This window comes from Brassica napus, unplaced genomic scaffold (genome assembly GCF_020379485.1).
Source record: "Brassica napus cultivar Da-Ae unplaced genomic scaffold, Da-Ae ScsIHWf_1262;HRSCAF=1800, whole genome shotgun sequence".
In the NCBI taxonomy this organism is placed as follows: domain Eukaryota; kingdom Viridiplantae; phylum Streptophyta; class Magnoliopsida; order Brassicales; family Brassicaceae; genus Brassica; species Brassica napus.
In genome coordinates, this window is record NW_026014681.1 from 1 (window position 1) to 16146 (window position 16146).

Genomic DNA, 16146 nt, shown 5'->3' on the forward strand with positions numbered 1-16146 from the left:
TGATTCTTATCAAGAGAATATATATCTTGAATTGACACAGATCACTTTTAAATAATAATTAGCCTTCAACCGCGGTTCATACGTTAAGCTCTTAAAAAACAATGAATCTCAAACGTTTTCTTCTTTGCTTTTTTAGGATACATTGAGATCAAGCCCGCCAGAGAACAAAGTCATGAAGAAAGCAAGCCTTGCCGGAGTCTCAACTACAACTTTTTTCTACATGTTATGTGGCTGCATTGGATACGCCGCATTTGGAAACAAAGCCCCTGGAGACTTCCTTACCGACTTTTTTTATGAACCTTACTGGCTCATCGATTTTGCCAATGCTTGCATTGTCCTCCACCTAATAGCAGCCTATCAGGTAAACTCATAAGAATATAGCTTGAGTCTCAGATCAAGGATTGCTCGATTATAAAGAAATAATTAGTACCTACTACTAACAACTTTGAAGTTACCGAAGTCTCAAGATGAAAACAAACATTGATGATGTTTTTAAAATGGGCAGGTGTTTGCACAACCAATATTCCAATTTGTTGAGAACAAATGCAACAAAGCATGGCCAGAAAGCAATTTCATCACCAAAGAACATTCGATGAACATACTATTCCTCGGAAAATGTCGCATCAGCTTCTTCAGACTGGTGTGGAGGACAGCTTATGTGATTTTCACAACAGTTGTAGCAATGATATTCCCCTTCTTTAACGCGATCTTGGGTCTTATCGGGGCAGCCGCATTCTGGCCGCTAACAGTTTACTTCCCGGTGGAGATGCACATCTCGCAGAGAAAGATTAAGAAGCATTCTATGAGATGGATAGGGTTGAAACTCCTTGTATTGGTTTGTTTGATTGTTACCCTCCTAGCCGCAATAGGATCCATCGTCGGCTTGATAAAAAGTGTCAAGGCATACAAGCATTTCCACAGTTAAGATTAGTTACTTGTAACCTAAGCTATCTGAAATTTGTGGTGACTACTTCGTTCAAGACAAAACAGTTGGTAGTAACTACCGCTACATATTGTTGTGCATGTCTGTCTTGTGTATCTTATATAGTTAACGGCGTTGACTTGCACGCTTGCTTATCCGGTTTATAGAACATTGGTATTATGGCCTTATGGGAGCAGATTTACTTTGAAGTGTTCAAAGAAACATTCATATTGTAATGTTTTATCAAAAATTTCAATCCTATATTGGAACTAATAAGTGTTTCAAAAAAAATATTGAAACTAATATTTTGTATTGTTCCATTAGATTGAAAAAAAGAAGTAAAAGTCTAATAGAAAACAAAAATTTGGAAAAAAGGAGGAAAATTTAAGGTCAAGTCAATAGCCTACACATGACAAAAAAGGAGGAGAGTATGAAACCAAAGGATCTAGACCTTAGAGCATCTTTAACCGTGTCTCTTAGCCCGTCTCTTAGTGTTATTAAGTTAAAAAAAAAAGAAAAAATGCAATTATCTTTAGGGACGTCTCTTAATCAAGAGACAGAAGAGACGCCTCTTGTAGACAGACGTCACTTTCTCTTGCTTCCTGTTGAATCTCTCGTCCCCTTCCCAGAATCAGATGAATCTGTCTCCTCTCTTCCTCACTTTTGATTGATAATACTCATGAGTGGAAGTTCAAGCAGGGAGGCCCTTTGTGGCATTGTAGGTTTCAATTGAATCAATACTCTCTCTGATGCTTTCCTTGAATCAATAGAGAGGAGGAGGGAAGGATAATGGAATCGAAACCCAGTGGACCAGTGGCGTTAACAGCGGAGGAAGAAGCCGTTTCCTTGAATCAGTCTCTCTCTCTCTCTCTCTATCTGAAACCATTAAGCATGCCATCAGATCCCAGAATCGTGTCATTGTTGAAGGAAATAATCTGGTGAGTCAGTCTTTTGAATCATTGTGTGTTCTGTATGTATATATTGTTTGCTCAGTTTTTGCGTTGAAAGAATGAGTTGTTAAAGTTTTCGTTTTGGTTAATACTTCTCGGCTCAGGTTTGTATTGGAGACTTTGATTGATTCCTACTTCTACAACACTTGGTCCCTCATTTGTCGGCTGCGAGAGGTGGGCGGATACTTCTTCATCTCGTGAAGAACATCCTCCACTACAAGAAAACAGCTACATACTGAGGGAAAATATCGTCGGTATGTCGTCGGAATAACGCTATTCCGACGACATACCGACGAAAAAAGTCCTCGGAAATAACTCCTCGGAATTTCATTTTTCCTCAGAAATTCCTCGGAAATTTCCGACGGAATTCCGAGGAAACGAATTTCCGAGGAAATTCCGAGGACCACATGTTCGTCGGAATTTCCTCGGAATATTCCGAGGAAGATGTCGTCGGAATATCCCGAGGGATACACTTCCTCGGAATATTTCCAAAATTAAAAAAAAAATATAAATTTATTTTTTTAAATTGAAATTCGAAAATATAAAATTATAATTGAAATAGAAAATATATTTAAAATACAAAAAAATAAAATAGTTTTTATAAATAAAAAAAATGTTTTATAAATACAAAATTAGTTATAATAAATATAAATATTTTTATAAATATGAAATCATCTTTTTATAAATACAAAATAGTTTTTATAAATACAAAAAAAACTAAAATAGTTTTTATAAATAAAAAAATGTTTTATAAATACAAAATTAGTTATAATAAATATAAATATTTTTATAAATATGAAATCATCTTTTTATAAATACAAAATAGTTTTTATAAATACAAAAAATAATAAAATAGTGTTTATAAATCAAAAAAATGTTTTATAAATACAAAATTAGTTTTAATAAATATAAATATTTTTATAAATATGAAATCATCTTTTTATAAATACAAAATAGTTTTTATAAATACAAAAAATAATAAAATAGTGTTTATAATAAAAAAAATGTTTTATAAATACAAAATTAGTTTTAATAAATATAAAATAGTATAAAAATTAAAAAAATAGTTTAAATAAATCACAAAAACAGTTAATAATTACAAAAAATAGTTTTAAAAATATTTAAAATGTTAAATAATTACAAAAAATAGTTTTCATAATATTAAAAATGTTTAATAAATATAGAAATTTATATTTTTATATAAAATACATAAAACGTTTTATAACCACAAAAAAATGATTTTAAATATTATATATATGATTTTTAATCTTAAAAAAGTTTTATAGATTTTAAAAATGTTTAATAAATATATAAATGAATTTAAAATGCAAAAAATAGATTTTATATACAAAAAACGTTTTCAATATATATATATAATTACAAATTCGATTTTTATAACCACAAAATTAATAAAAACTAAAAAAACAAATTCAAATCAAGTGATACAAATCAAATCTACCATTCACCCTAACAAAATCTATAAATCTACCATTCACCCTAACAAAATCTATAAATCTCATTCCAAAATCATCAAATCTACTTAAAAACCATACAAATCTAACCTAAAAGAGTGGGATAGGGTTCATACATGAGGATTAGGGTGGAAATCGCGAGGGAGAAGAGAGAAAGCGCCGCAAATCGCAAGGGAGAAGAGAGGAGTCGACGAAATCGCAGGAGAAAGAGAGATTGCGGCGGAGAGAAATGGGGAAGAAGGTCGGGCTCGACCTAATAAAATGAGGGGTCCGACGGAAATTATCCGTCGGAATTTCCTCGGAAATATTTACTATATCCGTCGGAATTTCCTCGGAAATCATTAATTCAATTTTCGCGAAATATTTGGCGGCTTGGTTTACCCGGTTAAATGAAAATATTCCGAGGAACCAGGTTTCCTCGGAATTTCCTCGGAATTTACCGAGGAAATTCCGAGGAACCAGGGTTTGGGGTTTCAAAACATCGATTATTTTCGCCGTATTTCATTTCTTATACAATTATAATGCATACCATTGAGGATTCTTTGTATAGATGATCATAAACCATGAAATAACAAAATTTCAAAAATAATTGTAAGTATTCTCTTTACCGTTTGTTAAAGTGTATAAGTGTTTCTCTTATGTTGTGTGGTTTTCGTTCATGCAATCGTAAAAGTGTTTGTTATTGGGTAAAACACCAAAATTTGACTTCATAATCTGGTTAAGACACTTAATGAAGGTTATATACGTGTTATTCAATCCGTAAAACGTTGTTTTCGGTTTAAAACCCCAAGTTCCTCGGAATTTCCTCGGAATTTTCCGAGGGAATTCCGAGGAAAACTCTATCGTCGTCAGAATTTCCTCGGAAAATTCCGAGGAAATTCCGAGGAAAAGGAATGTATAATCAAATCCCTAAATCGACAAGATCTATTCCGAGGAAATTCCGAGGAAAACCTTTCTGCCCTCGGAATTTCCTCGGAATTTTTAAAATCCCCCCAACGGCTCTCTAACGTCTATAATATTTCCTCGGAATTCATCGGTTTTTTCCTAGGAATACTATTTTCCTCGGTATTCCGTCGGAATATTCCGACGAACTGAATTTTCCTCGGTATTCCGTCGGAATATTCCGACGAACTGAATTTTTAGGATACATTGAGATCAAGCCCGCCAGAGAACAAAGTCATGAAGAAAGCAAGCCTTGCCGGAGTCTCAACTACAACTTTTTTCTACATGTTATGTGGCTGCATTGGATACGCCGCATTTGGAAACAAAGCCCCTGGAGACTTCCTTACCGACTTTTTTTATGAACCTTACTGGCTCATCGATTTTGCCAATGCTTGCATTGTCCTCCACCTAATAGCAGCCTATCAGGTAAACTCATAAGAATATAGCTTGAGTCTCAGATCAAGGATTGCTCGATTATAAAGAAATAATTAGTACCTACTACTAACAACTTTGAAGTTACCGAAGTCTCAAGATGAAAACAAACATTGATGATGTTTTTAAAATGGGCAGGTGTTTGCACAACCAATATTCCAATTTGTTGAGAACAAATGCAACAAAGCATGGCCAGAAAGCAATTTCATCACCAAAGAACATTCGATGAACATACTATTCCTCGGAAAATGTCGCATCAGCTTCTTCAGACTGGTGTGGAGGACAGCTTATGTGATTTTCACAACAGTTGTAGCAATGATATTCCCCTTCTTTAACGCGATCTTGGGTCTTATCGGGGCAGCCGCATTCTGGCCGCTAACAGTTTACTTCCCGGTGGAGATGCACATCTCGCAGAGAAAGATTAAGAAGCATTCTATGAGATGGATAGGGTTGAAACTCCTTGTATTGGTTTGTTTGATTGTTACCCTTCTAGCCGCAATAGGATCCATCGTCGGCTTGATAAAAAGTGTCAAGGCATACAAGCATTTCCACAGTTAAGATTAGATACTTGTAACCTAAGCTATCTGAAATTTGTGGTGACTACTTCGTTCAAGACAAAACAGTTGGTAGTAACTACCGCTACATATTGTTGTGCATGTCTGTCTTGTGTATCTTATATAGTTAACGGCGTTGACTTGCACGCTTGCTTATCCGGTTTATAGAACATTGGTATTATGGCCTTATGGGAGCAGATTTACTTTGAAGTGTTCAAAGAAACATTCATATTGTAATGTTTTTATCAAAAATTTCAATCCTATATTGGAACTAATAAGTGTTTCAAAAAAAATATTGAAACTAATATTTTGTATTGTTCCATTAGATTGAAAAAAAGAAGTAAAAGTCTAATAGAAAACAAAAATTTGGAAAAAAGGAGGAAAATTTAAGGTCAAGTCAATAGCCTACACATGACAAAAAAGGAGGAGAGTATGAAACCAAAGGATCTAGACCTTAGAGCATCTTTAACCGTGTCTCTTAGCCCGTCTCTTAGTGTTATTAAGTTAAAAAAAAAGAAAAAATGCAATTATCTTTAGGGACGTCTCTTAATCAAGAGACAGAAGAGACGCCTCTTGTAGACAGACGTCACTTTCTCTTGCTTCCTGTTGAATCTCTCGTCCCCTTCCCAGAATCAGATGAATCTGTCTCCTCTCTTCCTCACTTTTGATTGATAATACTCATGAGTGGAAGTTCAAGCAGGGAGGCCCTTTGTGGCATTGTAGGTTTCAATTGAATCAATACTCTCTCTGATGCTTTCCTTGAATCAATAGAGAGGAGGAGGGAAGGATAATGGAATCGAAACCCAGTGGACCAGTGGCGTTAACAGCGGAGGAAGAAGCCGTTTCCTTGAATCAGTCTCTCTCTCTCTCTCTATCTGAAACCATTAAGCATGCCATCAGATCCCAGAATCGTGTCATTGTTGAAGGAAATAATCTGGTGAGTCAGTCTTTTGAATCATTGTGTGTTCTGTATGTATATATTGTTTGCTCAGTTTTTGCGTTGAAAGAATGAGTTGTTAAAGTTTTCGTTTTGGTTAATACTTCTCGGCTCAGGTTTGTATTGGAGACTTTGATTGATTCCTACTTCTACAACACTTGGTCCCTCATTTGTCGGCTGCGAGAGGTGGGCGGATACTTCTTCATCTCGTGAAGAACACTCCTAACATAGACAAACGCTCGCTTCAAGATCTGCTCTTCTTTCTCCATGTTCCTCGAACTGGAGGCAGGACTTCTTTTCACTGGTGATGATCTCTCTCTCTTACCAAAAGTTTTTTTTATGAGTTAATTGATTTTTTTTATTCGATTAATGCTTTGTTTTTGGTAGTTTCTTGAGGAAGTTTCCTGAGTTTGCTGAGTTTCTGATGCAGCAACGGCAGTGGCGTATTGGAATTACTTCATACGGCTAGAGATGAAGCTGAGTATGTTGTGTTGCGCTGTATCACATGGTTTTTTCTCACAGTGGTTGCAAACTCAAAGAGGGATTGTCTGGTTGATCTTGCTTTCTTGTTGTCACTTCAGAACGAGCTGTGGAGTGAGAACCATTTGGTTGTGCAACTGATTCTACTCTTTTGGTACCCTGCAAGTGTTGAAGAGGAAGATTATTTTGCTGTGTGGCATTGCTGGAAATACAGAGAGTTACAAGCAGCACGTTGTGGCAGTATTCAGGGCCAGTGTGCCTATGAACAGAGAGGATTAAAAGGCTGGTTTCTGTGTACATGTTCCTCATTTACGCATCTCCTATAGAAGATTACTTTGAGATAACAATGTTTTTTTTTTAAGAACTTCAAAATAAGAGACTACCATTGGAGACCCAAAATCAATAAGTTCTTAACTAAAGTTCTTATTTACTTTTAATTACTAAAATAATGAATAAGAGACCCAAATGGGGTTATGGGTTAATCATGCTCTTAGATCTACAAAATTTTCATTCACTGTACTATTCGATTAGCTGCGTGTACTCTGAGGCCCGTCTCTAAGGGTGTGCTGATGGAGCATTTGCACAGAGCCCAAAAAGATTTTAAGCAATTTTAGATATAATTTAGGGCATTTTTTAAATAATTTAGAGTTCTTTTTCAGACAATTATTTTGTTATTCACATGGAATATGCACAGGGTCCATAAAGACAATGAGACAGGCCTGCTCCACACCTGCTAGATCCTCTACTTTGAAATGGCTTTCGGATGTCAAGCTTCTTAGTTTGCCTACTTCTTTGGCCGAGTCCATTTAACATCCAAGACGCCTTAACATATGGAGGCACTCACATCGCCTTATTGTCTTTTTGGCTCTATATGATTTTCACATCATTCTATTTTTCACTTTAAAGTATAGTTTGAGGTAAAAAGTTTCAAATTCTATTCTATTTTTCACACTATAACTAGAGTAAAAATTTGGTGAACAATAAAAAACTAAGTAAAATTTTGTGTTAAGAAAACTCGAGTAAAAAAATTGGTTAAATCTATTTATAAATTAACTCATTTATTGTTTGTTCATTATTTTATTTTTATAATCTAAAATAAAGTAATAAGGGAATAAAATCTAATTCTAATATAAAATTAATCTATTTTGAAGAAAAAGTAGAAGGATCCATTGGAGATAATTTTATGTTACTCGTTTAAAACTGAATGTTTTATGGATTATTAAAATATCTTAAAAGTAAGAATTCGTATTAAAAATCAACAACATAAGAATTCGTATAATCAGCAACATTCGTACGTCTCTTAAATTCATAGGGTTGATGTGTTAGTGGTGCCTAGATCTTGTGTTTGTTTGTTCAAAGTCAACAATTATTTATTCCCAAAATGTGCCAGTCAACCCATTACTGAATTGAATAATGACTTAGAATTTATGAATTATTTTTATAGAAGAAAATCCGTATATTATCTTTCTATTCAAAACGATGAGAATAAAATAAAGTCTAACCAACAAAATTTAAAGGAAATAAAATCTCGGTGTGGATAACAAAATTCAACATTAAGATTATGAAAAATGATACATTTGATTTTTTTAAAAGAACGAATATAGACTATACATTTTTTTAACTTTATCTGATGCGTTCCAAAAGAGGTAAGAGTATCTCCAAAATATCATGACCATTGACGTTTGTTTGTGTATATAACATTAATGTCATTTACTCTTCTTTGATTCTGCTTGTAACTCTTTGCTCTCATCCTCCATTTCTCCTCTCAAAATGAAAAGCTTTGACGCGGTGCATAATCCCTCTGCGGTGGAATCCGCTGACGCCAACGTCGACGATGATGGTCGGGAGAAGAGAACGGGGACGTTGATGACGGCGAGTGCGCACATAATCACGGCTGTGATAGGTTCCGGAGTGTTGTCGTTGGCTTGGGCTATAGCACAACTTGGTTGGGTGGCAGGAACATTGATTCTTGTAACTTTTGCCGTCGTCAATTACTACACATCCACTATGCTCGCCGATTGTTATAGATCGGACGCCGGAGCTCGCAACTATACGTACATGGACGTCGTTCGATCTTACCTTGGTACGTATTGTATGTCCTTTTTATTGTCAACGACTACGTCGGTATGTTTTAACCACGAAATATAAACACAATGGTATATTCCATTAGCTATGAAAGATCTAAGTCTATTATATCCTTAGAGTATGTGTACTATGATTTTGATGAAAGGATAATGAAGATTATTTTAAGTATATTTATAGAACTACAGGTGGTAGGCAAACAGTTAGCTAAAAGCGTTTGGTTTTCTGTGTGAGATTTGTTCTTTTTATTCTGTTTCAGTTTGGTTTAGACCACCTTAAATTTGAATAATGAAAATAGTTTTTTGATGTAAAAAACAACAGGTGGTAGGAAAGTGCAGTTATGTGGACTGGCACAATACGGGTGTCTCGTAGGGGTCACTATTGGTTACACCATCACTGCATCTATAAGTTTAGTGTAAGTTGTTTCACAACTTGTAACCTCCTTTGATTATAATTTTGTGATGGTGACTAACATGTTGTTTTGTGTTGCGTCGGTTAGAGCGATTTGGAAAGCAACTTGTTTTCATAAAAAAGGACATGGTGCGAAATGCTCCATCCCAAATTATCCATTCATGGTGGCCTTCGGGGTCGTGGAAATTTTTCTTAGTCAGCTTCCTAATTTTCACAAGCTCTCTTTTCTCTCCATTATCGCCGCCATTATGTCATTCTCTTATGCGTCTATCGGAATTGGTTTAGCCATTTCCGTTGTGGCAAGTATGTTTTTCTCTCCATATCTTGTGTTTTTGTCTACTTCTGTGTAACAGGCTCAAGCAATTTCAAAACACTAGGCAAATATCTTGATACATTCATTAATATAGGCATATGATAAGCATATGAATTTTCTAACTATTGGCGCATGAAATATAAGGTGGAAAGGTTGGTAAGACGAGTGTGACGGGCACGGTGGTTGGAGTGGACGTGACCGCATCTGACAAAATATGGAAGGCGTTTCAAGCAACTGGAGACATTGCATTTTCATACTCTTTTTCCACTATTCTCGTTGAGATTCAGGCATGCATTCTTTTTCTTTTCCTATAGATATTTTGGTGGTCATCATCAAAATAGTGATTCTAGCTAGCAATTTTTAACTGTTGCTTTTTATTTGATTTTTATTAGTATTATAGAAGAATGAATCTCATGTATCTTATTCTTTATCTTTTGTAGGATACATTGAGATCAAGCCCACCAGAAAACAAAGTCATGAAAAAAGCAACACTTGCCGGAGTCTCAACTACAACTGTTTTCTACATCTTATGTGGCTGCATGGGATATGCTGCATTTGGAAACCGAGCCCCCGGAGACTTCCTTACTGACTTTGGTTTTTATGAACCTTACTGGCTCATCAATTTTGCCAATGCTTGCATCGTCCTCCACCTAATTGCAGCCTATCAGGTGGGTCTCTGACCTAGTGCCTACTACAAACAACATTGAAGTTACATAATTCTCAAGATGAAAATAAACATATTGATGATGTTTTTAAAAATGGGCAGGTGTTTGCACAACCAATTTTCCAACTTGTTGAGAACAAATGCAACAAAGCATGGCCAGAAAACAATTTCATCAACAAAGAACATTCGATAAACATACCATTCCTCGGAAAATGGCGCATCAACTTCTTCAGACTGGTGTGGAGGACAGCATATGTGATTTTGACAACATTTGTTGCAGTGATATTCCCCTTCTTCAACTCGATCTTGGGCCTTATCGGAGCAACAGCATTCTGGCCGCTAACAGTTTACTTCCCAGTGGAGATGCACATCTCGCAGAGAAAGGTTAAGAAGTATTCTATGAAATGGAATGCGTTGAAACTCCTTATATCGGTTTGTTTGATTGTTTCGCTCCTAGCTGCAATAGGATCCATTGTCGGCTTGATAAATAGTGTCAAGGCATACAAGCCTTTCCATAGTTAAGATTAGTTATTTGTATCCTAAGCTATCTGAATTTTGTGGGAACTATTTCTTTCAATAAAAACAGTTTGTAGTGTTGGTGCATGTCTGTCTGTCTTAAAGAGTTAACGGCGTTGGCCCAAACGCTCGCTTGTCCGGTGCGGTTTCGTCCGCTTATTTAGAATATTACTAGTATACTATTATGTGATCAGAAAGGCTTACTTTTGAAGAATGTAGAAACAGATTTTCTTTGAAGTGTTCAAGGAAACATTCATATTATCAGTATGTAATTAATGTTTTTTACAAAAATCTCAATCATATATGGGAATTGAACTAATATTTTGTATTGTTCCCTTAAATAAAAGGTAAGAAGACTAAGAGAAAAATAAAAAAAATTATAAATGGGAAGGAAAGCTTTTGTGAATAAATATATGTTGGTCAATTCAACAGTACGAAAGCCAAAAGGAGAAGGAGAAGGAGAAGGAGAGTGTTCAAGGGAGAAACTAGATCACTCCTTTATCTCTATGGTGTAATTTGTCTGAGGTCTAATATTTGTATTTCACTTGTTGGTTAATGAAAAGTTCATGTTGAGCAAAAAAACAATGGGAGAAGGAGAGTGAAACCAAAGGATCAAAGTTCATGTCTTTTTATACTCGAACAAATTATAAGTGTTAAATACACTTAAACTAAAAATTAATTTGAATTGTAGACCTGAATTATCAACCATTATGTTCGGCAAACTGACGTCATTTTATAATGGATAAAATCTTGAAAAAGTTGCAATAGCTGCAGATCGAACCATGGTCCCGACGATAACAATCAAATTTACATACTACTGTGCTACGACAAAATATATTGTTTGATTATTAGATTTAAAAAATATGTAGACTTTGATATTCTAAGATAAGAATTATTTTTGCTTACACATTTTATTTAATTCAAATATAGTTGCATCAGTAATTTATGTATTTAAAAAAATTTAGATTGTTATACATGTAATAAAATAGAAAATGATATTTCATAAATTATTCAATCTAATTTTAAAATGACATTTCTCAACTAGTTATCTAAATTCAAATATTTAAAATTAAAGAGTCTATATATAACAGTGATTACAATTTTTTCTTAAAGATCAAAACTTAAATTTTAAAATAAACACTATAAATAAATCTAAATAAAATTATATAAAAATTAAAATACATAGATTTACTTTAAGCTTTATAAATTAGAATTACATCTATAATCTATGTATTTTAAGTTTTATATAATTTTATTTAAATTTGTGTAAATTTTTTATTTTAAAAGTTAAGTTTTGACTTTTAAGAAAAAAAATGAATCACTATTAAATAAAATTTGTAAATAAAAATATTTTTTTATCTTAGAATATACAGATGACAGTCTATATATGTTTTAAATCTAATAAGAAAACAATAAAATTGTTGTAGCACAAAGGTACATAAGTATGCATGAAATCTTTGGGCCAAGGTTTGATTCGCTGCAAGCACATTTTTTTCAAGATTTCTTTCATTATAAAATGACGTTGTTTTGTCTAACATAACAGTTGACTAACGCGGTGTTAGTCAAGGTAAGTTTTATGTTTCACGTTTGAAACTTTAGTTCTACAATTTAAAACAACTTTTGGATGTCAGCTAACTCTATTGCGGCCCAACCCAATGATCCATTTGTATCACAAACTTTACATTTTGATCATAAGTTATAAGCAAAATATCAAATTACTCAGTAAAACTACTTTTGTAATATTCGAATACAAAATCAATAAATGAATTTTTAAATAATATATTAACTTATTATTTCAAAAAACATATTAACTTATTTATTAATTATATATAGATTGGAAGCTTTAATTTATTGAATCTAACATTTTTATAAAATATTTATGAAATATAAAATTATAAAAATTAAAATGATATAAAACAATTAATATAGTTATTTGAAAGATACATAACTGTAGAGATTGAAAAATATGAACCTTTAAATATAAAATTTTCAACAGTAAGACATCAAATATAAGATTTCATTGTTCAAAACCTTAAAATTTTAAATTCTGAAGTTGTTTTTAAAATGTATAAGACTTTATATTTAAAATTCTAAAGTTACTCCTTAGAGATGCTCTTAAGATAGCTTTTGAGTGTGAAATTAGATCATTATCAATATTATCTTTCTAGCCTTATATAAATATTAACCGTATAAAATCTAGTCCAAGATAAACATTTATTGTAAAATAAATTCCTGACTTTGAATTAAGAATGAAAGAAAAACGAACGAATTCTAAGTCAAATGGTATAAAAGGAAAAAAGTGAAATGGATATTTTACGAAATCTATATGAACAGAATGTTTATAGTATATGAATCCTTTCACTTATTTTCATGTAAAATAAAATGGAAATAATATTCAAATTTATTTAGGGGGTGTTATTGGTTCTATGATTTTAATGGATTTGAAAATCCAAGCAAAATCTAGTGTTATTGGTTCTATGATTTTAAAATCTGTATTCAAATTCATTGTTATTGGTTCTATGATTTTAAAATAGATTTCAAAATTAGGTGTTATTCAATAGTAAGGATTTGATTAAGCATTTGATTTGAATTTGGATTTGAATAGATTTATAAGTGTTTTAGAGAGTAAAATACAAAGAAACAAATATTGAGTTATAACTTGTTATTTTGAATGGATTTGTCTTATAAATTTTTTCTAACATTTAAATTCCAATATCTCACGTTTCATCATGCAACAAAAATTCCTAAAAGCCATGGCACTTTCATCATGCAATATTCTATTATTAACACCAACTTTTATTTTTCAGTAGAATATGTCATCGTTTTTTTTTGGTAGGAGTATGTCGTTTCTTTTGAACAAAAAGTTATATTTCCTGATTTTTTTTATTTTCTATTATTTCTATATTGATTTCCGTTTTCCATAATACATGTGTCATGATTTCTATATAATCTTCATTATACACACAGAATTTTATAAACACACAAACACATAAAACCTAAAACCAGAAGCATCAATGGGAGAATCACATCAAGAAACACAAGACCCATCACAAGAACGAGAAAAAGGTTCATATATTCAATGGAGTCCTGAAGAAAATAAAACTTTGATCAATTTACTTTTAGATGCTGTTGCTTCGGGTTTGCGTGACAGTAATGGCACATTCAGCAAATTTACGATGGAGAGACGAATTCTATCTACTCTCAATCGAATGCATGGATGCAATAAAACCTATCAACACTACTCAAACAGAATGAAGATCTTGAAAACAAAATATCTAAACGCGGCTGAACTTCTTCGTTTTAGTTCTGGATTTGGATGGGATTCAACCACAAAAAGGTTTACAACTTCAAAAGAAGTATGGGCTGAATATCTAAAGGTAAATAAACATAAGGCTGTATTATTATTATTATTTTTTTCATTATGTTAACTTTTTTTTAATTTTTTTTTGGCACATCCAAAGTTCAAAAAGTTTCGTGATGAAATATTTGAAGAATTTGATGATGTCAAACTTATATTTGACAAGAATAGCGACGGGTACGAATGCTATTGGTTTAGGTGAAACTACTGATGCACAAACAGTTAGAGTTGCAGAAACAGAAAAGGAGCAAGCAAATTGTGGTGAAGAGTTTTCTTTTGATGTCCAACAAAACTATGAATCACAATCATCTTTTTTTTTGCAGTCCTTCAGACGATACTTTGGAAAAGCTTCCTTTAAGAAAGAGACAAAAAACTAGTCCTCTTAACAAAGGTGATGATCTGTTCACTCAAAAAGAAAGTGTAGAAGAAGCTGACGAGCTGAATACTTTGACAACCATCACTCAGAAACTCTTCAATTTGATAGAAGAAAGAGAGACAAGACAAAAACAAGAAGCTGAGCAAAGAGAAGCAGAGAAAAAGAAAAATAATCTATGGGAAGCAGTCAAAGAAGTTTCTGATTTGGAAGAACATGTACGTTTTGATGCTGTTAAGCTGATCAATCAATTAGGAATGAAAGACGTATTCATTAGCATGTCTGTTGATGAACATTACGGATGGATTAAGCATAACGTGATAGGATTTTGATTTGAGCCATTATTATGTGTGGTTTTTATTTATTTAATTATTTACTGATATTGGATTTTATATACTGGTTTTTGCATTTGATTACATGGTTTTTTATAATAAAATTAGTGTTGCTATCCTTTGTTTTAGTTTGAAACATGACTAAGCACATGTGTCTTTCATACAAACATATTAGATGCACTAAGCACATGTAACTAATATTACGATGCACTAAGCACGATGCACTAAGCACAAACATATTTTTTTTACTTTTTAATTGAATGTAAAGTATATGTAAATATGTAAAAATTTTAGTTTCTTCGATTGCACAATTGTCATTTTATATTTATGTAAAATTTACATACAATTAAAAAGTAAAGTTTTTTATATTTAACACATCAATATTTACATTTTTTTTACTTTTTATTGAATGTAAAGTTTACATAAATTTATAAATGAGAATTATGTAACTGAAAAAAACTTTACTAACTGAAAATGTAAAATTTATATAAATAATGATCTAGGTTGCTTATTGAGAAAACCATCAAATAATTACTAAAAGTCTCGTGCTTGTTTGATAGGTTCTAAGCTCTTTTGTCAATTTATTATCAAACATGGATTCAGAATTTCTTGGCCAACAAGAATCAGAAGAAAAAGAATCATATTTGTCTCATGAAGATGATGAGTTAGATGCCCATATTATTTTATTGGTGCTCCTAGTTCTTTGCCAGATGATGTGTTTGAAGAAGCAACAACGGGAACTTCAGTTGCAAATTGAACGTCCCACATGACGCCCAATCACAAGAGCTGGTCAAGATTATATAGATCATGTCTTAAAAGAAAATCCTCTTCATTTCAGAGAGTTATATCGGATGTATCCAAATATTTTTTTGAAGTTATGCAATCTTCTCAGAGAGAAGACAAGTTTAACTGATACAAGATATATCAGCCTTGAAGAAATGGTTGCATCTTTTCTCCTTGTAGTTGGTCAAAATTCGAGGTATTGCTATACAAGAGATACTTTTAAGAGATCCAAGTTTGCTATAAGTGAGAATTTTCTCCTTGTAGTTGGTCAAAATTCGAGGTATCGACTACCAGTTCCAGAAGGTACACATATATATATATATATATATATATATATATATATATATATATATTGTAAATCATACATATTTTTTCCAGATAATTAACTAATTTATCGTTTAATATCAGGAAAATTTTATCTAGTTGACTGCGGTTTTGCAAATCGTCAGAACTTCTTAGCTCCATATCGAGGTGTTCGATACCATCTACAAGAGTTTTCTGGTCAGGATTCTACTCCTCAGAATGATAAAGAGTTGTTTAATCATCGTCATGCTTCCTTGAGGAATGTTATCGAGAGAATTTTTGGTATATTCAAATCTCGGTTTCTAATTTTTAAATCTGCACC

The 16146-nt window shown here is 32.7% G+C and overlaps 3 protein-coding genes and 1 long non-coding RNA gene across 5 annotated transcripts; all 4 read left to right on the top strand.

Annotated features, from left to right (window-relative positions):
• Positions 1-136: 136 nt before the first annotated feature.
• Positions 137-1131, top strand: LOC125596668 (amino acid permease 8-like; the record flags this gene model as incomplete). Its single annotated transcript, XM_048771761.1, has 2 exons — positions 137-361; positions 506-1131. Coding segments are annotated over 2 exons (645 nt in total), but the record flags the coding sequence as incomplete, so codon positions are not given.
• Positions 1132-3573: 2442 nt separating this feature from the next.
• LOC125596662 (amino acid permease 8-like) lies at positions 3574-5276 on the top strand. Its single transcript, XM_048771752.1, has 3 exons — positions 3574-3585; positions 4488-4712; positions 4857-5276. Exons 1-3 carry the CDS (start codon positions 3574-3576, stop codon positions 5274-5276), a joined length of 657 nt encoding a protein of 218 aa, XP_048627709.1.
• Positions 5277-5793: 517 nt separating this feature from the next.
• On the top strand, positions 5794-7108 carry LOC125596669. 2 transcript variants are annotated; one of them, XR_007331170.1, is made up of 3 exons: positions 5794-6209; positions 6326-6513; positions 6597-7108. It is a non-coding gene; the product is annotated as an uncharacterized LOC125596669 (long non-coding RNA). The 2 variants fall into 2 exon arrangements; XR_007331171.1 differs by having other exon boundaries at positions 5795-6209; positions 6640-7108.
• Positions 7109-7575: 467 nt separating this feature from the next.
• Positions 7576-11903, top strand: LOC125596667 (amino acid permease 8-like). The gene is made up of 6 exons (XM_048771760.1): positions 7576-8772; positions 9093-9186; positions 9271-9485; positions 9640-9782; positions 9936-10163; positions 10262-11903. Exons 1-6 carry the CDS (start codon positions 8460-8462, stop codon positions 10679-10681), a joined length of 1413 nt encoding a protein of 470 aa, XP_048627717.1. The 5' UTR covers positions 7576-8459; the 3' UTR covers positions 10682-11903.
• Positions 11904-16146: the final 4243 nt, after the last annotated feature.